This window comes from Catharus ustulatus, chromosome Z (assembly GCF_009819885.2).
Source record: "Catharus ustulatus isolate bCatUst1 chromosome Z, bCatUst1.pri.v2, whole genome shotgun sequence".
NCBI classification, from domain to species: Eukaryota; Metazoa; Chordata; class Aves; order Passeriformes; family Turdidae; genus Catharus; species Catharus ustulatus.
In genome coordinates, this window is record NC_046262.2 from 17,306,417 (window position 1) to 17,331,569 (window position 25,153).

The 25,153-nt window shown below is 46.5% G+C and overlaps 4 protein-coding genes across 5 annotated transcripts in view; all 4 read right to left on the reverse strand.

Annotated features, from left to right (window-relative positions):
- The window catches only part of ESM1 (endothelial cell specific molecule 1), a 75,627-nt gene extending 72,147 nt beyond the window's left edge, over positions 1-3,480 (reverse strand). For both annotated transcript variants that reach the window (XR_004420787.1, XM_033085976.1), the window contains exons 1-2: positions 3,217-3,480; positions 2,916-2,987 (exon numbers count right to left, since the gene is read on the reverse strand). The gene's annotated coding sequence lies outside the window, so the exon portion shown is untranslated. The remainder of the gene's footprint in view (positions 1-2,915; positions 2,988-3,216) is intronic.
- Positions 3,481-16,002: 12,522 nt separating this feature from the next.
- On the reverse strand, positions 16,003-18,694 carry MCIDAS (multiciliate differentiation and DNA synthesis associated cell cycle protein). Its single transcript, XM_033085711.1, has 4 exons — positions 18,493-18,694; positions 17,096-17,310; positions 16,836-16,946; positions 16,003-16,461 (listed from the first exon to the last, which is right to left on the reverse strand). The coding sequence occupies exons 1-4, from the start codon at positions 18,692-18,694 to the stop codon at positions 16,003-16,005; spliced, it is 987 nt and encodes a 328-aa protein (XP_032941602.1).
- A 1,806-nt stretch (positions 18,695-20,500) lies between these two features.
- Positions 20,501-22,035, reverse strand: CCNO (cyclin O). Its single transcript, XM_033085841.1, has 3 exons — positions 21,796-22,035; positions 21,527-21,712; positions 20,501-21,370 (listed from the first exon to the last, which is right to left on the reverse strand). The coding sequence occupies exons 1-3, from the start codon at positions 22,033-22,035 to the stop codon at positions 20,885-20,887; spliced, it is 912 nt and encodes a 303-aa protein (XP_032941732.1). The 3' UTR covers positions 20,501-20,884.
- Positions 22,036-22,936: 901 nt separating this feature from the next.
- The window catches only part of DHX29 (DExH-box helicase 29), a 33,395-nt gene continuing 31,178 nt past the window's right edge, over positions 22,937-25,153 (reverse strand). The window contains exon 27 of the mRNA XM_033085543.2: positions 22,937-25,111. Coding sequence (XP_032941434.1) covers positions 25,056-25,111 — 56 coding nt within the window. The 3' untranslated portion in view covers positions 22,937-25,055. The remainder of the gene's footprint in view (positions 25,112-25,153) is intronic.

Consider the following 25,153-nt stretch of genomic DNA (forward strand, 5'->3'; position numbering starts at 1 on the left):
AATCACCACACACAGTAGGGGATGACCATGGCTCTGCACACCTTCACCAGCACTGGTGCTCCTTCTCTTCACTGTTCCAAGCACACACAGCAGCACCTAGATAAAACAAGTAACAACAAAGGCTCTCTTTGGCACTCTGTAGATGCCTAAAGTACCAGGATGAATAAAAAATTAAGGCTCTGTGGACTGCAGCAACATGTCTGACTGAAGCTTGCAGTGTAACAATCAAAAATATCAATGTGCTTCCAGCCTTTATTCCTCCAAGTATAGTGCTATGTCCTGTTCACATTCTGCAGTTGATGAGATTATGTGCAGTTTTTTTAATGCATTAATGTTAACAAAATAGTTATTAATTTTAATTAACTAATTAGCAATTAATTAATTAATTAAGAGAAGCAATCAGAGAGGAAAAACTCTAAGGCTGGCTTTTAAAATCACGAACAGTGGAAAGGTAATTATTTTTCAGATGTAATATTTAGAAAATTGGTGAAAGTGACTTTAAGCCATTGAGGGCTCTAATTACCCAATTAAAAACAAACTAACAAAGAACACCTCTCAAAAAACTATCAAGCCGCATTTGCCAAATATTACTATTAAAAAATTAAAATCAAACTTAAAATGCATGTGAAGTTTTTAACTGTGTTGCTTTTGCTTTAAAAAAGCTCCCAAGAGCTTAAAACTCTTTGAAATATTTTAATTATTTATCTGTTTCAAGTGTTTAAAAATTTCTTGTTACCTTGGTATCTAAAAGTAGATGAACACCAGAGTCTAAATCAATCAAAAATTTCCCACTGTTGTTAGAATAATGGAAATACAAGATATCACTTGTATTTGCCTGACAGTCAAAGAAACCAATAATCAGGGAAAACAAAAAGATTTCTTACACAAAAATAGTAGCTCTCTGTTTTGATGACCAAGGTATGTGGGAAAAGAGAGCAGCTGCATGTTAGCTGCTGTCAGAATTTCAAGCAGCCAACATACACTGCCATCCCATCACACACAGTTGCACCAGCTGCACGAATTCCTGCATGAATCCCAGCACCTTCCAAAGGAATTGCCTTGAAACAGCGGTGAGCCAGCCCTGCAGCTAGTGACAGTGCAGTAGTGACTGCTGCATTACGTACAGCAGTCTACTAGCAATACACTGCCTACCAGACACAGAGTCCTTATGAGGGAGATGCCTCCTGAAACAGTGTGCCTGGAAACATACATTTTTTTGTAACCTAGATTCAGCATTATTCACCTGTTTTAAAGTTCATGTTTCATATGTGTGTATATACAAGTTCAAACAGTATATAGTGTCAAGAAAAAACATCACAGGTAAGTGCCTGACTAAGGAAGCCCGGAGTAAGAGCAATAGTATAAAACCTGCGTGGAGTTCCCAGACTGACCAAAAGGAACTGGATAGTGTTGCAAACCTTTTCTAGTCTTATTTGTAGGAATACCAATACAGTACATTACCTACACTGGGTAATTTGTATCATATACACTTACTTCAGTCCTTTTCTCTGTGGGACATTTGCTTATGGCCATTGTTGCAACCCTGCCTTTAGTCTAGATGAGTCCAGAATCAACTTCAATGCAGCCAATTTTATTTTGTAATTAGAAATATCATTGGTTACTCCATAGTCCAACTTACCTGTAGCCAGAGCATACCTCTATTTACAGCCACCTAATGGAGAACAAACAGGTTTCAGGACTGAAGCTTATGAATTTAGTCTGGATGGAGGTAAAAAATTTACCTCCAACATCCATTTTGATTGAAAGTCCTTTGAAGTCATGCTGGAAAGGAGGCACTCATTTAGACACAATTAATATTGTATTTGAAGCCTTCACTTTGTTCCTTCAGAATTGGTCTTAAATCACTCAAAATAAATCTTGACTCAATACAAAACAAAACATAAAACATTTACTTCCTTGAGTGTTGCTGCTGTTAGCAGCCACAGAAAGTACTGGATAATTGAGTTCTTGTTCCACAGCAAGAGGAGGCCACCTCAGAGTTTTCCGTGATGCTTTAGAACAAAACAATATGGAGTGCAGCTAGCAGCTGTGGACACATCAGGAACAACAGCCAGCTAACATGCACTGCCAGACTGTTACATTCTCTTCAACTTTGACCATTAGTTCCCCTTCACCACCAAACCCAAAGGTTTGTCTCCCAGAGCTCAGTCGTTGGTCATTTCGGCAACACGGTTTGTCACTAAGGGATCACTTATGTAAAATACATATGTTGAAGCAACATTCTCAGCGTGCTAGAGATTACATTTCTGTACTGTCATATCTATGGTTTACGGCTTATCTCCTGCCTCAGTGCTTTTTCAGTACAGTCAAGCCCACCAACACTTTCATTTCCCACTCCATCAGTTTGCATGTCATAATCTTACCTGGTTTTGTGATTCATGTCTACTCCTTAGAGACATAAGCTGCCAGTGTTTTACTTATTGATTACTGTTTAGCAATTATTTTTGTGATTAATAAGTTTCCTTCCTAACATGTGAGTTCATTGTTGCATCCTTTATCATTTACAACCCTCTAAATGCAGGTAACTGAGTTTGCAGAGCCAATGAAAAGAGAGCTCTGCAAATCTATACAACCCCTTCAACCAGGTCAAGTAACTTTTGTTTTTAAAGAGTAAGCAGTCCCTCTAGTGCACCAGGAGATAAGCCCAAAGGTGTTTTTGTTCCCTCCCCTGAACAGTCAATTGACTGTAACTTGTGGTTTTGTGACATTGCAGATGCTAAGGATTAATAGAAAAGAATAAAAGTGGTATGTTGTGGGGATTTTTTCAAAATCACTTATTTTCCATAGTTTCCCTCTCTCGTTTCTCCCTCTCTCCCTCTGTCTCCCAGAAATGTACAGCGGAACTCTCAGTTCAGCGTGTACAAAGGAGTGCAAACCTCTGTGCCTGTCCTTACCTTAGCTGCTCTCCGTGGGCTTTGCTTTCTGCTCTACTTGAGGTCTTTCCCGAGCGTTCTCATCGCATAATGCTTGAAAAAAAAAAAAAAAAAAAAAAAAAAAACAGAGACACAACACTTAGCAACCGCGCAGCTCCATTTGTTCACCCTAAATCACCCTCCATCCAACCTTGTTGCTGGCTGGGTTCCCTGGGAGCCATGGCCCCGCGGACAGGGCAGGAGGACCGGTCCTGCCCGGGGCCCGGCAGCCCCTGCACCCCGCGGGACCAAAGCCCCTGCACCCCCACGGAACACTTGTTACCGAAGCAAGTCCTCATCCCTCCTGCTCATCCTCCGGGTGGGATTTCCAGTTTCCTCTCCGTCTCTGCCGGGGCTGGCAGAAGCCGCTGCCGCTGCCTCGGGAGAGGTACCCTGACCTGGAGCAGGATCCCTCCCGCGGGCCGGCTCCGGGCAGGTGCGCGGCGGCCAGCCGACTCTCACGGCAACCTGTGCGGAGGCAAACTTATAGCCCGGCCAGCCCTCGGGGCGCCGGTCCCCACTGGGAGGCGGTGCCAGCCGCTCCACCGCCCCCCACCCTGTTCCCTGGCGCCGCACGCCGTCCTTTCAGCATCCCGCAGGCGAGCCCGCCGAGCGGGAAGCGTGTCCCGTCCCGCCGGCGGGACCGGGCTGCGCGGTGGCGGTCCCGGCTGGCGGCAAAGCTCCCGGCGCGGCGGGTCCCGCGGCTGCGGGGCCACGGAGCCCTGGCTGGCTTCCGGAGCGGGCAGCCCTCCAGATCGGCACCCCCGGTGGCCGCTGCCCGCCCCAGCCGTGTGCCCTGGGGCTGCCCCCGCTCTCCTGGGGCTGCCATCACTCGGCCCCTTCTCCCTGCCTCGGGAATGGGGCTAGGGCAACTTCACCGAATCATAGCTTCACAAAATCACAGAATCAATTAGTTCGGAAAAGACCTTTGAGATCATAGAGTCCACCCTAGGACCAAACACCACCACGTCAACTAGGGCACTAAGTGGCATTGCATCCAGTCCGTTCTTAAACACCGCTAGGAATGGTGCCACCACCACCTCCCGTTCCAATGTCTAATAACTCTTTCTGTGAATAAATTCCTCCTAATGACCAACCTAAACCTAATGGCTTGAGGCTATTCCCTCTTGTCCTGTGACTGCTTGCCTGGAAGAAGAGACTGACCCCCACCTGGGCACACCCTCCTTCCAGGCAGTTGTGGCAGTGATAATGTCACCTCTGAGCCCCCTTTTCTCCAGGATAAACACCCCCAGCTCCCTCAGCCACTCCTCACAGAACGGGTGCTCCAGACCCTTCACCAGCTTTGTTACCGTTCTTCGCCCGTCTCTTCAGCACATGCTGCACTCAAAACCCCTCACGTCTCACATCAGCTGTTTCCCACTGACATTTCCCCTGCTGTGAGGAGCCGGACACCACGGCACAGGGAGGAAGGTCCGGGGGCAATGCCGTTCTGTGGCACTCAAGCCAGGCTGTCTGAAACTAAGACCTGAATGTGGTCTTAGACTGAGCAAAAGGCATCGCAGCCCTGTGCACACTCTCCTCACTCTCCTCCAGCACAGGTCCCCAAACCCAAAAGCGAAACAAACCTCACCACTTCTCCACCAGACTCCAAAAATAACCTGCTACCATTTGTTTTTACGCGACAGGCAAAGGGAGAAGTTGTAGGAGAAAGTGTGAAGAATCGCTTAATGCCGGCCGATGAGTTGCTTATGCATTTGTTTTATGGAGTTCGCATGCCGCAGGGACAGTACACGTACTTACGCACTCACTTCATCTGAGAAAACCTGAGCACAAGTGTTGTAGGAGAAAGATAAAACATGTTTTTTTGAAAGATAGGGTTTAGTTAAATAGAAAGAAGCAGAAAGAGAAGAGTTACTGTTACATGTGACATGTCTCTTTTTTTCAATGTAAGTTCAGAACCATTCTTTTTCAGTCCTTATCAAAGTGTCAGAATTTGGAGTGACACCACCCAGGTTTTCAAGAGACAGATGCAGGCAGACACACGGCATGTAAAAGAGCACATTTTTCCTATTTCTAGCTTTTGAATGTTAGAAACAGCATTAAAAATGTTCTTTTCTAAGAGTAAGAAACAGTACCACTTTTAAAAAGATACTGAAAGTATTCTTCATTTTCTTGCTTTTTCTAGAAATCAGGAGAGATTTTTCTAAATTTTTCATTGGAAAATAATTATTTGAACCAATATAAAAAAGTGTTCTGCAAAAATCTTCTCATATAATTTCTTATTTCCTACTTAATTCTATTTTGCAGCTTCACATCTGCAGAAAAAACACCATGTAAACAGGATGACCGACGACAATATTTTTATTGATGCATGTGTAATAAGCAATAAATGAATATCAGTTGATGGAGTTGTTTTGCCAAATCAAAGTAAAACTATTCCCAAAAAGTGCCACCTTATTCCCTCCCTTTGTGCTGGTAAGGATACAACTAAGCACACCCAGCATACAAAGTGGCTGGGTCACTCAGCACCTCCTTAATGCTTTCTGTAAAACAAACAGTACACAAGGCACTGCGAGCATAGCTCCACAAAGGATTGTTTGCAATGCTTCAGTTGCTCGTTTAACTGAATGTGAGTTTCTCCCTACAAGACTAACGTTTAACGAACACGGCCAAATATCGTCACCCTGCCTAACAGCAGACTCTGGCATGCACTGCAAAGTCAGCTCGCTTGAACACTCAATAAATCAGAAACACTCAAGTGAAGTGTATTGAACTGTTACCTATCAGACCAGTGTTTGAGCCTCTTAACAAACCTTTTTCTCACACCGAAAAGCTTTTTTCAGAAGAGAAAACCTGTAGCAGTTTGTTTGATAGTGGGAGGAAAGAGGTTGCAGTTGAGAAATATATGGCTGTAAACTGGAATAAAAGTCAAAAGTCTTTCAAAGTCAACAAGGTTTTGTTTGAGTGAATTAGCATTAGGATTAATAAATGCTGAGCAATTCACTAAAGGGTAAATGATATGTCCCACTGCAACTGGTGTTGCAAACAGTGATTCCTACCTGTGAACCTTCAACTCATGCATGCACACAGCACCATGAATGGATTCTAATAAAAGATCTAGAGATTTTTTTATAACATTTCTGCTGAACACTGATTAGCAATGGGAAACATGCCAAGATATTACATTTAGTAGCAACCTTAAGGTAAGTGACTTCCTAGGTGAAGTCAGTGGTAAATAAAAATAAGCAGGAGTGCCATGGGGAAATCTGAACTTCATTGTGTTTGTTGAGGAGGATGTGTTGGAATGCCAGGAAGGTATTAGAACACCAAGGATATCCTAAATATTTTCTTATTCACTTGAAACACATGATATTCTGGAAATTGTTTGCTAGGTAAGAGCTTTGTTGTCACTTTGAAATTGTAACAGAATTTTAAACAGAGATTTGTTTTAGAAAAGTTGTGCACAGTTAAGTGTACCACTTCTGTAGTGTTTCCAACATCTCACTGATATAGCTGCAAAGTGAAATGAAGTAATCTGGGTTAACTGTCTTTGTTTCTTTCTTACCATGGATTCATTTTAGGGTCCTCATTATGGAACCTATACAGCCAATTGCTCAGTAATTTCACTTAAGTACTAGAAACGTGGCTGAAATTTTATATCCCACTGTAAAAATATTTCCAAACCAGTATGTAACAAACCATGTAGTTTGTCCTCACTGGCAGCAGATGGTGCTGATATGTTGTGCCTGGTACTTCTTTGAAAGGTGGTATTTAGATTATCAATACCATAATAACAGAGTTTTTTCTCATCCATTATCCCTAAAATTGCTATCATCATCATATGTCTGAATTGATCGAGATGAAATCCAAGTTTGTAGTTACAAGGTGTGGTTTGGACATCAACAGCAAGATTCACAACATTATCAGCGAATTGAATTCTGACTGAAACAACACATTTTAGGAGAAGTTGGATTCATCACATCCAGGCTTCTGGACAAGGACCACTGATTGTTTTGGGACCCAAGTATTTCAGGATATGAAAGTTAGGGTGCTCCTTGTCAAATGATTGCTCACAAGATGCGATGGTAGCTTACACCAGATTCTGGCAAATAGGGACATCTCAAGAGCTGGTCATAGAAAATTGTCTTAAAAGCAATAGATGACAGATTGTCTCAATGTCAGAGAAAGAGAGAGGCGAACAAAACTGGTCTTTAGGTAAGTTTTTTAAAAACTTGCTTAAATAAAGGCCGACTTTGGGAAACTTTGCAAGCTGTGGAGCACAGGGACTTAGATATCAAGGACGTACTGGATACTAGTCACTGCCTGTGACACCTAAGGAAGGTGTAAAAAATTGTGTTAAGAAAAGGATTACTGTTTAACAATGTGAGAGTTCTGAACAAGATTTACCACAGGTTTGAGTTTTGAAATAGATGGTAAAAATTTGTTTAACATACAGGGGTGAAAATTTATTTCCATTTTGCAGTTGCAATCAAGAGAGATTTCTGGAAACCAAGGCCTCCATCTTCCTGCCAGAGGGAAAATTATGTTCCAGCATTGTTATATGATTACTGAGCAGAGATTCTGAGATACGGAAACATTTATTTTTTCTTCTTGTATTGTTCTCTCTAGATCTTCAGCCAGTATACCAGAAAGATCCAATCTTGTTGCCTGCTCAGTGCTTAAGTGCTTCTAAGTGGGTTAGAGAAACAGCAGTACAGACAAAACACTGGGCTAAGTGGCTGACAGTTGTCAATGGTGGTTCTCATTTATTAAAGGGGGTTTTGACCCTCAAGTATTTCTACCTGCAACAGAAAGCAATGAAAGCAAAGGGAAGGAAGGAATCAGGAAAGAAATAGGGACTCAATTCATGTGGCTGTTCCCATCACATCATTTCACACTGCAGTGAGCAGCTGTTGTTTAGACTCCAAAATGAAATATTGTTGACCAGGTAACTGGAATATTCTGGCAATGAACTCAAAGCTTCCTTTTAGCTGTACAATAAACTCAAAGCTTCATTTTAGCTGTACAAAGGAGAGGTAATTAAGAGGACAAGAGGAGGAAATAGTTCCTGCTTCTTTGCTGGGGCTTACATTAAAACCAACAATTAACATCTCAATCCAGTACTCTGCTCATTAGAAATCTTCCATTGCATTTATCTTTGCCAGCACAGTAAAAGTGGTTGTGAACATGAGAGGAGTGAGCTCTAGAACTATTACTATTCAGATGAACCCAAACACTTAAACATTAAAGAAAATTACATTTCCTATCCAAACAAGTGAGAAAACAAAAAAAAAAAGGAACTGTTACTTATGCACTACATTCTGTCACAGTAAGAATGCATTATGTGCATAGACTGTATATATAAAAGTTTGAATATTGTCTATATACACATTTTTCTGGCTTTTGCTGATTTGTGCCAGACTTTCACATGTATCTAAATCTCTTTTATTTCCAACTCTAAATTTATTAAGAATGACAAAATTAATTGCCAAGCATGTAAGAGTAGAACTATTAGCTCTATTTAGCTCAGGGAGGAAATTGTGTCACCAGTTACTTTCTGGTTTTATTGGTTTAAGAAAAGATAGGTGGAAACAAAGAAAGCCAAGTAAACAAGCACACCAAGGGATAAGTGCATTTTGATAAATTACATTAATTTTCATGTAACACACAGTCGACTCCCAGGATTTTCAGTTTTAATGTGACCTTCAGCTTTCATAAAACGATAGTCTGTATCATCAGCAGCACACCACAGTCATTTCCTGGTTTTGCTTTTCCATGAACAGATCAAAAGCTGTCCTGCTAAGTCATCCATCCCAGGCCTTTCTGCTGAGTTTCGCTCTCCAACATGTTCTCTTCTTTTTTTATGCACACTACAAATCCATTTCAGCACACCAGTGGTACAGTCGAAGTCAAGGCTTACAACATGCTGGGACCCTGTGTGGGCATTAGAGAGTGCATATAATGTAAAACTACAATTTATTTAGTCTTGCATAGACTCCAGCTGAACAAAAGAACCTTTGGGTTCATTGCCAGCTGCCAACTGTGTGCCTAAATAATTTTCATCCTGGAATCCTAAGAGTCTGGATTAATAAACTGCCAAAATAGCACTTGGACATAATTCTTTCCAAGGCTTACCTAGCAGCTTCTAGTGATAGCACAATAGTTATTTCTACATTACTTATATCAAACTGCTGCATGTTATTGTACAATTAAGTATTGCAAAAAGTAATTACAGCTCTGAATAATTATGAATTGCTACTATATACAAGGCCTCAGGCACCTACTGTAGGTGATTCCTCTCATTTTGTCTTTCTACCTGCAACAGAAAGCAATGAAAGCAAGGGGAAAGAAGGAATCAGGAAAGAAATAGGGACTCAATTCCTGTGGCTGCTCTCATCACATCATTTCACACTGCAAGGTAAGAGTTCTAACATTCTTTCCCGGATAAGGGCAATTAACCATACAGCTTAAAAAGCACTGTCACCTCTCAATGCAAGCATGTTTCACTCAAGTAATTGCTGACAGGTTCAGCTTCAACAGCTGTGAGTTCCTTAAAATCTGTTGCATCTCCATGATTTGCCATGGAAATAAGTCCCTGGTTTCACCTCCAAAGACTAGTATTTAGGGAGTCATGTCCAAGTGAATTGTCAATATAGCTGAATTCGTAATCTAAGTTTTCAGTTAAAATGGTTTTTTGGGTTTGTTTTTCTGTTTCACTGTTTCAAAATTGAGCCACTTACAATCATCGTATCAAAATAGATATTTACAATCTACAAATTTACAAAGACAGTATACCTCACCTCCCTATTGACGCAAGGACTTCAGCAAACCAGGTATGCAGTTTTTAGATGACACAGTTAAGTTGTATCCTCAGCACTTACAAACTTCAGGTTGAAGATACCTTACTCTGTAGGACATGTTAATCTATTTCAACTCTTCCATTTTTTAAGCCTCTAAAACCCTACCTTGATATTCAGGGTATAGGTCAAACCATCTCTACCAACCCACAATTTGTGAAATTCCTTCCCCTTACAAGAGATACAAGTCCATTCTAGCCCCTCTCAGAGACATGTGAGTCTCCAATCCTGCAAAGACCTTGGAACTGCTGGATTCCTGAACCCACTCAAAGGCCCATGGAGACAAAGGAGACTTTGAATTTCATCTGGAGATACAAATTTGATTGCAAAATTACAAAGAGAGAAGCACACTATGAACATACACAAAAATCGAATTATACTCAAGACAATCAGACCAAAGAAGAATAAAATGGTATAATTTTTCAATAAATATCTCTGTATCTATTTTATTAAAAACACCTTTCACACAAAGAGGCCAGCTGAGGGATTCAGGTATTGATTTTACCCTCATCTCTTCCTTTCCTCTTTGTTTTGTTGGTATGCACTTGCTCTGCACCGCACACCCCAGAATATCCTGAAGTGTCTTGCCCATTTCTCAAATCACGTGAATGCATATTTGATAGCTCTAATTAGACTTCTGAAAATAATGTATAGAAGTGCTGGGTGCCTACCTCTTATCACCTGTGCAATCATCCCTAAGGCAGCAATCAATTGCAAAGAAAATAATATGAAGGGATTTCCTAAGAGAAAAAAAATACCTTATTTAGAGCTGTTAGAAAGCTGAGCAGTGGTGTGCCATGGGTTCAGTAGTGATTTTGTAGCTCTCTTTACCTCTCACCTTGAAAAAGGGTGCAAAATGTCCCAAGGCCACAACCTGTTGGAAGTCAAACTGAAATATGTTAGGAAACCTCCTCTTTCTATCTGAGTTCCACCCGAGTCAGAGAATTACAACGATACAACGCTCTGGTGACAGACAGAAAAAGCCCATTAGAGTATAACGGCAGGCATATTTATTCTGCTTTCAAGAGAAAACTCTTTGCAGCCAGTAAGTAAACTGAAAAGGAAACTCGTCAGGCATTCAACATGAACTGAAGGCTTGTTTTGCCACAAGCCCAAGTAGGTCAAGGGATGTGCCTGGGAAATTCAGGTTTTAGGAATAAATGGCAGGATGGACATCATCAGATTCCAATGGGCAGGTTCCATAAGATAGTAGCTATGTCCCCACCAACCAGCAAGAAGGAAACACAGGCTTTCCCAGGGGCTGTGGGGTTTGTAGAATGCGTACACCAGAATAAACCCTCAGAACATGAATCCTCTCCATAACGTGACATCAAAAGAGGACGATTTCAGGTGAGGTCCTGAACAACAACAAACTTTGAACAAATGAAACAGGAGATTGTTCATGGAGTGGTCCCTGGGCCAGTCAGGGCAGGACAAGATGTGAAAAAGGTGCTCTACGCTACAGCCAGGTAGAATGATCCTTCCTGGAGTCCTGAAGACTCAAGGACAAACCCTAGAGTTCTGGAGTCAGAGATACAAAGGATCTGAGTCCTTCTACACCCCAGCTGTAAAAGGGATCCTTGTAGCTTATGATGGGATTTGAGCTGTCTCAGAAGTGACTGGCACTGAAGCATAGCCTCTTCTGGCATCCTGACTGCCAGTGCTGGACTGGATGCTCAAAGAGAAAGCGCCTTCCATGCAGCATGCCCCTGATGCTACATGGGGTAAATAGATTGCTCTGACTACACAGTGAACTCAAATAGGAAATTTGAGATATCAAATCACCCAGGATCTTGGAAGTCATTACACATGAAAAACCTTGAAGATTCTTACTGATTTATTTTTCATAGTATTTTATTGAAGGTATAAAGGAAGTATTGAGCATAAATAGTCGCTTGCTATCAGAGTTTGAACAGGTGTTACGTGCAAGGCAGAGTTTAAGACTGTTTTTGCTGCAGCTGTGAAACAGTCGTGCCAAACCAAACTACAGCCTCTTTTGACCTCATTAGCAATTATTGTTTGTTAAGGCTGTGTAATGCAAAATGCAAATAATAGCTGCTGACCAGAGGTAAGTCATGTTTAGAAGAGATGAGGAGTACTGCTGCTGTCATATAAAAAGAACTGAAAAATGCTTACCTTTTCCTTGAAGTTAGACACAGGGATCCTTTGCTTTAGAAAAGTATTCAGGAAAACAAGGGAATAAATGTCAGTGAAATTCAATTTCTCTGCAATCACTGAAGAGCCAACAGGAGTAGTTTAGTACTGCTGCTATCACGTGATAGCTGTGTTAAGAGTCTGGTCTCTACCTGATCACCAAATGCCTTAGCCACCTCAACGCCTGCCTTCCACACGCAGGATCTGTGGCAAACTGTCAAGAGCATCAGCTGCGTCCTTGTGATGGAATATCAATGGGAGTTGCATGAACCTGTGTGCTCCAAAAGCAGTGACCAAAGCAATTAAATGACACCAAATGTTTGCCCGTGTTTACATACAACTTGACCATGAACATCAAAGCAGGAATTTCTATTACCGGCATGAGGAGAGTAACTCACACTTGTGAATGGGCAATATTTTCTCTTTATGATTGATCCATTGAACAACCCTGACAAACCCTGCAGAAAAATGCCATGCTGACACTCAGTCTTGGATATCATTTTGATCAATGGATGAGCAAAATTGCTGGTGAAAAAAGGCTTTCACAAATTATAGCTATAACAAAAACCCTATGCCATTTCTAAGTAACTCCATCTAGGTCCCTTCTGTCCTTTCCATCCTTAAAATTACTGACTTAATATGCACCTACTTACCAGAAGTTAGTTGTCTTTCTACTGCGCAGTTTTAATTAAGCCATCCCTTGAGGTCTAGTGTTTTCTTTTAATTAACACCTAAGGATTTTAACCAAAAAAAAAAAAAAACATGCTCACAAAGTATATGTGAAATTGGTGTGCTTGTCTTCAACACATGATCAGTAAACTTTTGCCTTGGCAATCCCAAATTAAAAGGTTTTTTTTTTCTCTTTCACCTCAAAATGTTCCAATTGTCTGCAATTCTGCACTGTCACACTTCCACACCTACACATCCCATGGCCCGGCACCAGCAGGGAAGGGAAAGGTGGAGATAGCTTACTTAACATGAGCAGGTAAAAAACTCATGAATTGTTATTGCATCAGCTTTATTTCTGCTGGGGTCTTGGCTAGCTCCCTTCAGCCATTGCATGGACAATGCAACCACCAGAGAGAGAAAATCACGGTAAACATAAATCAAAAACTAGTATATTCTTCAGTTCATCATTCAGTTCTGCACAGAACCTCTCCCAGACAACAAGCATAAAGCACAAAATTTAAAAGCACAAAATAATGCAAAAATTGGATGTGAGGCTTCCTAGAGGTAGACTTCCAGCTTCTCCAGTGTCAACTTCTGATGAAACAACCAATGTATATGGGTGTCAAGAGACCAGGTTTTGTACCCTGTGGTCTCATCAATTCCTGCCTGACAGGAGTCCTTTTAATTTCATTTTGTCGAAAATGGTAGTTGGGTTGTTTTAATCTGTGTAAGAGTTTTGCCCACTTTTTTATGCAGCTCGTGATGGAAGTGGATGGATAAGTATCAATTCAAAATACATTATTATAGCTTAAAGGAGATCTATGTAGTGTACTGCTAAAAATACGTTTATAGGCTGACACTGTAACTATGTTGCACAACAAACACTTTTTATCAGTGTGTATCTCTGTGTCTGCTGATGCTCCTGTAACTCTCACTGAGAAACACTTTGTTCTCATTAGCCACTTTTCAGCCTTTCTAATTAATAGGTTGTCAAATTAAATAGATTTTAAAATACATTTATGATCATTTTCTACTACTTTTAGATTATATCTCAAAATTAATCAAGGATCCTTTTACCACAGAAAATCATGAGTAACCATAATCAGTGGAAATGCCATAGCAGGCACTGAAAAAGTGGGTAAAAACATGTTTGTGATTCTGAAAAAACTTGAAGATCAACAGTAGTCACAGTCCAACAGAGTGGCTATTTCATTGTTGCATCCTACAAGAAGTGCACACTTTTAGTGTGCCACTTCGTTTCTGAGCAATTAATATTCTTATGAGCATTAAATAATTGTACATACTGTACATTTTGTGTTTAATTTCACAAAACACACAGAGAGGTACATATATACAGTAATTTCACGATTATAAGCCACATCATTTTGACTAAAGTTTTGGTCCAAACCCAGAGTGCCTCTTGTAATCCGGAGGGGCTAATATGTGATAAAAAATTCTGAAATTTGCCAACCGGAAATGCGAGCCGGCAGCAGCCCCGAGCCAAGCCCACCCGGCCCCGGCGGGGCAGCGCCGGGCCAGGGGGAGCGAACACGGCGGGGGCCGGGCGGAGCGAACGCGACAGTGGCGGGACCGGCAGCGCCGGGCCAGGGCCAGCCTGCCCAGCGCGGGTGGGGCCGGCAGCGCTGAGCTTCGGGTCGGGTGGAGCAAACACAGAGCAGCAGTGGGACCAGCAGTGTCGGGCCAGGGCCAGGGCCAGCCCGCCCAACGCCAGCAGTGCAGGAGGGGATGAGTGAGCCCGGCAGTGGCGGCCGGCCCCGAGCGGCCCCGCCGAGCAGCAGCACTGAGCTGGTTCGCTCGGCCCTGTTGGCAGCCCCAAGCGGGCCGAGCCCGTAGGGCCCGGAGCCGAGCCAGTTAAACCCCGTGATCCCGTGATTTGCTACTAATTGGCAACTTTGTGAAAGTTGCACGGGGATCCTCGCTGCGAACGAAGTGTGGCTAATAATCCGGTGTGGCTTATTTATGGACAAAAAACGAAATGCTGCCGACACCCGGGCATTCGGCTTATAATCAGTGTGGCTTGTAATTGTGAAATTACTGTATATAGAAGATACCTTTTGTTATCAATTTATTCCCTGTTGAATTCAGTGCAGACAGGAAGGTTTTATCTCTTCTGTGTGCTGTCAAACCATAGCTTTCATGCACTGTTTTGGCCAAAGTGTCAAAGGTCTTCTGTAGGAAATGCAAATATCTCTGAAGTCATCGCAGGGCTGAGCCCGTAGCATCCCGGAAAGGGCCTCAGCACCATTCCTGCTAGAAAAATGTCTGTGCTGCAGACATGAAGGACTTCAGAAACTCAATGACCACTTTTGCAGTCTCCTAGCAGCCAAACAACTTCATGTTGTGCTGGCAACAACAACCATTCTCCTTCCAAATACATCTCTGCTTGCCAAAAGCACATCAGTATGTGCAGGGTTTCAATTCCCGTAGGAAATCCGCTGAGGTGATGATGTGCTGTCAGCTTAACCATCGTACAAGCTGTCACAGTTGGACTGTTGTTAATACATATGGCCCCATGCAAGGATACTGGAAAAGCTGAATGCTGAAAAAACAATAACTTCACAGGCAGAAAACCCCTACCCTGGGTGGAGTAGTGTGTCACTTGTGCGCCACAGAAATACAAAAATATCAAGGAGTGTTATTAGTGGCTCAGCTTTCAAACTAGCGAGTGAAATGAAATATATCAATTCAGAACAGGTAAACATTACTCTTCACATTTCTCTTTATGTAAGTTGGTAGCATTGGATGTTAAAAGCAGCATGATTTATTCTAAAACTATCGGTATTCTATCAGAGATGCTTTCTGTTAACCCTGCTCTAATGAAAGTAAATATTCGTACCTGATGTAAAATGAAGTTTGCATTAGGTGTGTACAAATACAATGACAATTTTAAGCACTATTTAATCATCATAACAAGTACAAATATGCATATACAGTTGCACATATGAACGATACAAGCGGACTTTGTAAACACTGTGGGTGTAAAGTTCCGTGATGGAGCATCCGCATCGTGTTTAACCACCCGGGACGGCCACTCTGCTTCCACACTGGCCAGTTCCAGCCGCCGTCCTGTCAGCTGTGCTACTCTGCCCAGCTGACTAAAACCGACCAGATCTTCGTTTAATTTGTGTTTTCATTGCACTCATTAGGGAGCTGCTGCTGGAAAGCTGCCTGCCCAGGAGGCACGGCGGCGCTGTGCACGAAGCCTGCCCGCGGCGCAGGACCCTGGCTGAGGCACGGCGGCCTCTGCCGCGCTCGGCCCGTCGCTTCTCCGGCAACGGAGGGAAGCGCGAATGCCCCTTTCCGAGAGAAAACGGGGAGCGTGCCGCCGGGGGCGCGGCTACCAGCCCCACGCTGCAGAGGCGCCGCTCCGCCCTGCCCGGGACACGCGCGGCGGAGCCGCGGAGTTCTCAGCGCGGCACCCATCGGAAGCGGTGCCCGCCGGCGGCGGTGCGGAGAGTGAAGGCGTTTCCCTGGGGGAAGGCCAGGGTGCGGATGGCTCCCGCCTCCCCCAGAGCGGCCCGCAGGCTGCCGCCCCCGTCCGGCTCCCCGCCGAGCGGGCGCGGCGCGGCGCGGCCGGTGCGCAGCCCGCGGAAGGCGCCGTGCAGGCGCGGGCCCGGCCGCGGCCGCTTGGCGGTGGGGCTGCCTCCCGGGCTGTGTTCCGGGCTGCCTCCGGGGCTGCCCCCCAGGCTTCGCAGTGCGGCGCGGCACTGCTCCGACACGGCACGCAGCATGGCATCCACGCCCTCCGCATTCTCCAGGCCGCTCCCGGCCGGGGCAGCGGCGGCGCCAGCAGAGACGGGAGAAGGAGGTAAAGGAGGAAGAGGAGGAAGGGCTGTGCCGTCGGCGCTTTGCGGGACCATCAGCGTCTGCCGGCGAGAGGGAGTGCGAGTTCCGCTACCTGCACCGCACAGTGCCGTCCCGTCCCGCACCACACTGTGCCCCACTGCTCCATCCCACACCTCACTTCCCTGCCCCGAACCCTACCACGCTGACCCCCCAAGGCCCTGCTCCACCCCTCACTGCTTTACCCCAATCCACGTTGTCCTGCCTCACCCCGTCCACCCCACAACTCCCACAGCCCCACACTGCACAATCCCGTTCCACATATCCCCCCACCCAGGCCCTGTCCCACCCCGTGCTGCCTCACCCTGCACCCTATTCCCCGCCGCACCCGACATCACACTGTCCCCCAAGAGCCCGCTGGGCCGTGGTGCCAGGCCAGACGGTGAGCAGCACTCACGTCAAGGACAGCGGCCAGTTTCCTGGCCTGACTTGCCAGCTCCTTCAGCTGCGCATTGCTCTCCCGCAGTGTCACCAGCTCTTCCTGCCTCTGTGTGAGGGTCTCCTGCAGCTGCGAAGGACAAATGGGGAAAGGAGTGGCTGAGACAACCCCACTGTGCAGGGACCAGGGGATGCTGCACACCAGGGCCTTGCCATTGCTTCAGCAGTATGCAACAGAATAAGCCCAGCGCAGGCTGAGGAGCACTTCAGGGTCCCTACCTGACTGTTTGCTTCCAGGGCATCTCCCAGTGCTTTCTGGTGCTGGTCTGCCAGGTCTCTCCAGCACGGCTCAGGGGAAGACAGGTGCTGTGGGGGCACCTGCACCAGCACACTACTCTGCAGCTGCGGGGTGCAGGAGCCAAAGGCCACCTCCTCATCAAGAGACAAATCATAGTCAGCACAGTCCAGCCGTGGTGGCATTAAGGCGGATACATCTGGAAGGAATAGCCACAAGCATTAAGTGGAGGTATTCATGTCTGCTCCCTCCAATCCCAGCACACCATTCTCATTCTAAACATCCTTCTGGGATGTCCTGAAATGCTTTTACTGTGACAGTTGTGCACCCTAAATTTGTTTGGATTTAGTTTGTCTCCCATAGGAGGAAGCTCAGTGACAGCTCACATCTCTAAGGGGGTGAGCAGGAATGCACTACCTCATCAACTGTCCCATGGTGGGACAAATGTGCAGTGAGTGGGCATCCGAAATATCAAAAGTAAAGCAAAAGAAAAAGAGGAGACTGTATGCAACATGACTGCAGATGTGAACATGCAAGCACATTTGGTTCAAGTAAGGAAAAGTATCTACTTGCCGGATATAAAATCACTGACAGTATCTCTGAATTCCAGGAAATCAAACTCCGGCCCAGCCTGGACGCAGGCACCCTGGCAGGGGTAAAGTAAATGATCCAGTGAGTAGGGCTCAAGGCTCAGACCTGCCCACACCACTGCCCATACTGTTTCAACAGTGTCTGCTGCCTGTGCTCAGCACCTTATCACAGTTCCAGCACCCTCAGGCAGTATCCCCTCACTATTTGCCACTAACCCATCCGACACATGGGACAGGGTGCTGTTCTCTGCTGTGCCCATTTCACAGGTGGGAAACCTGAGTCTGGGGGAGTTGCCAGCACCCACCTTCCTGAGAGATCTACCCCTCCAGGTGCAGAACCTAGGCTGTTCTGAACAGTAGGTTTACCTGCTGCAGGGTCACAGGGCCAGCTGGGGTGGTGGGAAGGATGGGGGCAGAGGCTGCCAAATCCTGCCAGTTGATGGTGCTGAGCACTGGGGACAGTCAGAGACAGAGGTGAGTAGCATGGGCAGGGGTGGACATAGCCAGGGGGGCATAGTAAAATGAGGAGCACGGCTGGGGGACATCTTCGATGTGCGTGGTCAAGGAATGCGGGGCTGGGAAACGGGGCGCGAAGGCACCAGGAGGGATACAGTGGGGATCATGGAAAGGGGTCATGGCTGGGAACACGGTGGGGGGGTAAGGTGGGGATGTCACGGCCGGGGGATGCGGGGCTGGGGAGCACGGTGGGGGACACCAGAAGGTCTCAGAAGGAAGAACGGGGAAGGGTACACGCCTGGGTGGTTAAGGCTGATCGTCGCAGACTGACTCACCGAGCGCAGGCGCTGCGGGAACCGGCGAGGCGCCGCTGCGACGCGGACGGGGCGGGGGAGCTCGGGGGCTCAGGACGGCCGGGGGCGTCCATGCTGTGCCCCCGCCCGGCCGGGCCGGCTTCTTGGCTAGGCGGGCGGGCGGGCCCTGGACCGTGTTGGGGCAGATGCTGCCGAAGGCTCGGCGGCGGCCGCCCTGCTCCATGCTGGCACCGCGGCCCCGGCCTCGGTCTCGGCTCCAGCAGCGGTGCCGGTGCCGGTGCCTGCGGGCGCCCTCCGCCCCGCGTCCCGCTCGGCGCCGCCCCGCGATCAGGGGTGCGGGGCGCCACGGCCATGGCGGGGGCTGCCTACCCGCCCGCCTTCCCTCCTCCGGGGCGCCGAAACCTCCCGCCGCCGCCCCGGGCCGCGCCGCCGGCTCCCGCGCCCGCGGAGCTCTTCCCCGCGCCTGCGGAGCCTGGGCGGGCCGAGGGGCTGCCCCGGAGGGAAACTCGAGCAGAGGCGCGGGCGGCCCCGCCACCACGGCCGCCCCCCCCCCCAGCACCTCGGGTCTCTGCCGGGCAGCGCGGGTGTCAGCCTGGGGGCTGGGCTGTTTTAGGCAATGATGTTTGTTAAATGTCGTTACAGGGGTAGGGGCCGTCTGCGTTGAAAACCACAGGGGACGGGGGACGCGGTGGGGTGTCTTGTGTAGGAGAAAAAAGCCGCCCATGGCATCTTGAACTAATCTTGATTCGCGCGCCGGGAGAGGGTACCCTCGCACCGGCACAGGGTCCCACCCGCTGCTGCGGCAAGTCCAGCTGAAATCACCGACAGGGTTGGTGGAGGATAAGCTGCCCCTTATTCTCCCGTGGCGGTCTTGTAGGCATTGCCTGTAACAGCAGCGTGGACAAGGTTTGCGCGTTCTGCTTCAACGCCTGACGGCAGGCAGGATTTGGAGCGCCGCCCGGCGTTCGGGTCCCCCTGCACTGACAGGCGAGTGCTCCCTGGGGCAGCTCTGGGTGTCTATGAGTTCTTTTAACGCCACTTTCGTGCAAAGATAGAAATTAAGAAAATGAAATATTTTACAACACTATGATTGTTTTCTGCCCTTCAATGTGCCAGCCTGTTGAGGAGCGTGAATCTGGATTATAGACCTGTTAGAAAACTAAACAAACAAACGAACGAACCCAGCTGTTATTATTATTATTATTCCACTCTGTTTTTCTACATTTATGTCAGTGTATCTACTTTTTTTCCCCCAGGCCATGACCAAACCAGTGCGTGCCAGTTCGAAACGGGCAGTGCCTAATGACTAGAAATAAAACCCCACAGATGTCTAATGTCTACAGAGCCAAATAAATTTGTTTATTGCAGTGCTGGAAGAGAGGGGGATTTCTGCACCTAACTCACCCACCCTTGTCAAATGCTGTGGTCTATTTATACAGTAAGTGTTGCTTAATATTGCTATGTCATTATAACATCATCATATGTGCACCGGATTTACATAATGCTGTCTCACAGTTATAAATTGTTCTGTACTGTGCTTGTGCTTCCCCAATTTAGGTGGTCTTGAGGGTCTTCTTCAATGAAGGCATCTTCCTTGCCTCTGAACTTTTCAGTTTAGTCTTTGGAGCATGAATAGTTACGGTGTTCCTTGGTCTTTCTGGATGTAACAGGCTAAATTCTTCATTTTGTGGCTAATTTGCTTAGTCTTTTGTACTTTGTGACTAGACTAATTTTGTTTACTCATTTACTCTTGCTTTACTACTTTAATTTGTCAATTACTCATTAATACATCCTGCTGCTTCCCAGTACAGCTATACTTGTCTATTTTGGAAATTATACTTGTCTGTTTTTGAAACTGTTCACCCGGTGAGTTGCCGTTTATTTAAGCATTAAGCAACCAGTTAACCACATACTAGCTATTACATTGCATATGAAAGTTATGATTCAGGTTATATCGGTATCTTATAACTCAAGATGTATAAGCATATTGCAACTTTGACCCAAGTTATACAGGCATCAAAGGGAATTACACTGTTGGGAATCTTTATTTTGTGGGGGATTGAGTTAACTGACAGGGTGAATTCGTTATGTGTGAAATGTGTTTCCTCTCCCAGCTGTGTCCACGCACTGCCAGCAAATAAAAGAATAGAGGTAACAAGTAGAAAAGAGTTTACTCCACATTCAGTTGGACCACCCTCCAATTAAATAACACAGTACGTGAGATTCAGTAAATTGTTTACATGCTGGACTTAAAAAATACAGCAAAGGGACAGTGCAGATGACATGACACAAGATCTTTTGCAAAATGCCATCTAATTTTTAAGCTCCAACGACACTAAGGCTTAGTGGATCAGACTGCACTGACTCTGGAGCACAGAGGCCGAGCCAGAGCCGTAGCCATCACCAACCGCTGTCAGCGGTCATCCCCAAGCCAGGCGCACTTCTGGCCCACCTCCGAGGGCAGGAGGAGAGACAGGGACGGCCCGTTCAGAGACACCAGGAGCTGAAGCTGGTCCATGCAGTCCCGCAGGAGCTCCTCCGGATAGCCGCTGAGTCGCAGGTCCAGGGGGCTGCGGTGGCGCAGGAGCCGGTCGGCCAGCCCTAGGCAGCTGGCGGCCAGCAGAGAGGGCGCGTATTTGGTGAAGGCATAGTCAGCCAGGCTGAGCTCCGCGACGCCCGCCGCCAGGCTCCGGGCGTCCGCCGCCTCCCCCGCGTCGGCCCCCCGAGCGTCCAGCCGCACCTGGCTGAAGTGCTCCAGGAAGAAGCTGACGGTGGGCGCCGCCAGGTCGAAGTCCAGGCGATGCAGGACGATGCACTCGAGGTTGCGGAGCTGCTGGCGGGTGAAGGCGTCGCAGCAGAGGGCGAGAAGCTCTTTCACGCTAGGAGGGTGCACCTCCACCTACGAGTAGGGACAGGAGTGAGGACGTTGCCGCCGGGAAGCTGCGCAAGGGCGCTGGTGCAAGGGAGCCCGCCCTGTCTGTGGCCCTCTCAGGCTGGCCTCGGCGGGCTGCAGAGACCCTGGCGGCGGGGCAGCCGGGCCCCGGGGCCGCCCTACCTGCTTGCAGGCGATGAGCAGTGATGTTACCCCCAGGAGCTGGAAGCAGTCGGCAGCCACAGGGGTCGTGGCGAGAAAGCGGTCGAGGATGTTGACGGCCAGGCAGAGTGCCTCCAAGGAGAGCCCGAAATGCCGGTGCACGGGGATGAGCCAGCTGACCAGCTTGCAGCGCGCCTCTGCCGTCACCTGCGGCACCGACAGCAGGGATCGGGCGGGGCCGACCCCGGGCTCCCCCGCCTGCTCCCCGCCGCCGGCCCCGCTGCCCCTACCTGCGGCTGCCGGGCGAGCGGCTCCCGCGGCTGGAAGCGGCTCTCCAGCCCCTTGCGGGAGCGGTACCAGCTCTCCCCATAGTCGCGGAAAGCCTGCAGCTCCTGCGCGCTCTCCCCCGCCGCCGCCGCCGTCCCCAGGCGCCGCCGCCGTGCCGGACGCCGCGGGCAGCCCCCGGGGGAGCTGCCGGGCCCCCGACGCTCCGGAGTGCCGCCGCGCCGCCCGCTCGCCGCCGTCACCATGTGGTGCCCCTGCCAGCCCGGTCTCGACGCTCGCTATTTGAGCGGCGTGGTGGCCGCCAAAGCTGTCCCCGCCCGCCTCCCAGGCACCCCGCCCCGCCCGTCTGAGGACGTCGTCTGGGCACTTACGGGACCACCGTCTCCAAAACAAAATCCGAGCCTCTTCTCTGCCGCTTGCCCTCGGGCCAGAAGGCTGTGGTAGACAGCCCGCGGCACTATGACCTCCCGACCACGGCCTCCTCACCGGAGCAAACCGGGCAGCAGTGCTGTAAACCCACGAACGCGGCCAGCTGAAGCTGCTGCATCGATTTCGCCATTACCAGCACAACTGTCTCCCCAGCTCCTAGCAGCTCAACTCGAACCTCCTAAGCTTTAACAGCTACCACTCGCTCCCCACCACCAGTAACAAGTGTCATAAGTAACACTTTCAGTGCAGGTCACCAGAAAGAGCAAAAACACACCGGGAGGAATGCTGGAGCTCATGGGACAATCTGGGGCTCAGTTACACATCCATCCATGGACTACTTATATAATGGACCACTGTTTTAAACAGCTGAACGCAGGAAAATCCTAACTGTCCTGCACTCCAATCACTCCTTTTATAGTGTGCTATAGGTGTAGAAAGACCTGGAGAAAGAAAATCTCTTCAGCGTTAAGCTGGGAAAGATTCCAGTGAGAAACAAGAGCTTCAACAGGTCCACAATACAGAAGCAAACCAGAACAGGTAAGAATTCTACAACGTGAATGGCAGGAGAAGGAACTGCTCTCCAAGTTGAGGACAGAGACCTGCCTTTAAAACAAAGAAAGAACATATTGCAGACCACAGTTGAGATTATGGTGACAGATCCAGAGACAGTGAACGGTCTTGTGTCTGACAAATACTTTGAGAAAAGCAACACAAAGGTGTTAACAGAAGTCTTTATTAAATAAATAAAGCAAAAGAGAAAGTTCATCCACCCAAAAGAGTACAGGCACAAAATTTTCTCATGTATACTACAGAAGCAGAAAGCAAGAATGGCATGTGTTTTTGTTTGCTCTTATATTTTTTTTAAGATATCTGTGCTTATTTGTATACCACATAATGACCTCCTTAATTTGTTTTGCAGAAAACTGTTGCTCACACAGATCATGCAATTTCCCAGTCATTACAACATATCCCCTTAATTTATTTCAGTTATTTATTTAAAAGATTACAAAGCAGAGCATGCTAGAGAAACACAAAGAATAACTCCAAATTTCAACATTGCCACCTATAAATGGAAAAAAAACCCCACTTATTCATCACAGTTGAATAAGGGAAAAGAACTCAAATACAATTCACACTTTACCTAGGATTTAAGCATTTAAGACCAACAACTCATTTACAAAATTCAAACCTCAAAAAAAGGAGAAGCTTGCTAGTTACTGAATTACTGACAGGTTTTTCTAATTTGTGTTTCTGAAGGATCCAAATAAAATAACCAAAACCTAGGAAATTTGTTTAGGGTACAGATTTAGTTTGTATCTTCAATGAATATAATTTGCAGGTTTTGATTTCAGTATGGGAATGCTGAAGGTAAAGTTGAGGTCTTAAGGTTTAAGACAAAAACTTCTTGTTCAAATGCTTCCTTGCCCAAACGGTGGTGCAAAAAACCCCCAAAAGTAACTTCCTGTCTCCTATGAAATCAGAACTATCACTAGGTTATTATAATGCATAGAAGAATAACAAATACGATCCCTGTTCCTTCAGTGCTGTCAGCAAGCAGCTTTCCTCTTCCAAAACTGAGTGTAAGCTAATGTGCACAAGCTGGATGGCAATACCAGTTCCACAGTGATGATCTAACTGGATAGGCTCCATGTATCTTGCATTTTTATGGAGCTTCCTTCCCCAGTGCCCTTTCTGTACGTGATTAACCACTGCTGCATAAAACCTTTTCTTTTTTTCCAGATTAAACAGAAGTTGTCTACACTGTGCTTCTGTCTGTAAAGACAGTTCCTATTTGACTGCAACTGTTTAACAGCAAATCCTTCCCATCAATATATTCCTTATTTTTGAAAGCTGAGTTGGCAATCTAAAATTGCCCTTCATAATTAGAAATAGTGCAGATAGGTGGAATATGCAACCATCTGATTCATTAAACTATTCAGTTAAGGATTACTCAGTTTATTACTTATAAACAAATGATCACACAGACATCCAGTCATTGTGAGCAAGTAGGGTAGGAGAGAGCTGCCACTGGAAATTTCCACTAGGAGCTTCTCCGGCATTTCCTTGAAGAGGGTCAATATGCGGGAAAAAAACACACCATCATCTCTTGAACGGGGCCTGCAGAACTATGCAAAACTTAACATACAAAAAAGGGACAGCAAAATACAGTACAGTTGCATGAGTAGTAAGGATCAGGGTAAACAAGGAGAAACAACTGTGAGAAGAGGCATATCCTCTGTTTGGGAGGAGTTGCTGGTCAGCACACATCTCACTGAGCACTTGCTCACAGTAGTCCATACTATCATCTTAGAGATGCTTCTAGAGCATCTTCTCAACGTAAATCATACGGAAAAATCAAGACTTCTCTAAGATGTAATGGTTTAATACTGTAAATGAATAGCTTAAAAAAAATCTTCACTTAGGAAACCCATGGGAGAAACATTTGTCTTCTGTTTGCACACATGGAATTCTACTCAGCTGAGATTCAGAACCAAAACTTCAATCATTAGTACACACTGTACTAACGGTATGATTAGTACACTAAGCTAAAAAAGAGGAATTGTTCATAGCCATTTCTATTTTGAAAAGAAACTGCTTGCAGTTATCATTCATACAGTCAAGACAAATGGCACCAAATAGACTGTAAAGGCTAAGCATATTCAATGTTCATTTTTAAACTGATAAAGAGAAAGGCTGATTCTACGCAAAATCATGCAGTCTATCCCCATCATGGCTGGTATCAACCCCACTAAGAATTTAAATACTTCCTATTAATGTTGGAGTGCATATTTCTCCTGCAATTACTGAAGCTTCAATTTGTAATTGATTCCTGATTTCAGTTACCATTTTCTGTTTTTATCAGTTCTTTGATGATGTATAAAACCTTGTCATCTAGAAAAGAAAAAAAAACACCACAGTGTGAAAAAGAGCAAG

What these genes read in the sequence shown, in the direction of transcription:
- MCIDAS (XM_033085711.1), bottom strand. Translation starts at nt 18,694, where the DNA reads ATGGAGCAGGGCGGCCGCCGCCGAGCCTTCGGCAGCATCTGCCCCAAC. An exon ending in CCCTGGAAGCAAACAGTCAG is followed by an intron (nt 16,947 to 17,095) that starts GTAGGGACCCTG and finishes TGTCCTTCGCAG; the next exon opens with CTGCAGGAGACCCTCACACA. An exon ending in AACTGGCCGCTGTCCTTGAC is followed by an intron (nt 16,462 to 16,835) that starts GTGAGTGCTGCT and finishes TCTCGCCGGCAG; the next exon opens with ACGCTGATGGTCCCGCAAAG.
- CCNO (XM_033085841.1), bottom strand. Translation starts at nt 22,035, where the DNA reads ATGGTGACGGCGGCGAGCGGGCGGCGCGGCGGCACTCCGGAGCGTCGG. An exon ending in CGCTCGCCCGGCAGCCGCAG is followed by an intron (nt 21,713 to 21,795) that starts GTAGGGGCAGCG and finishes TCGGTGCCGCAG; the next exon opens with GTGACGGCAGAGGCGCGCTG. An exon ending in TGCTCATCGCCTGCAAGCAG is followed by an intron (nt 21,371 to 21,526) that starts GTAGGGCGGCCC and finishes CCCTACTCGTAG; the next exon opens with GTGGAGGTGCACCCTCCTAG.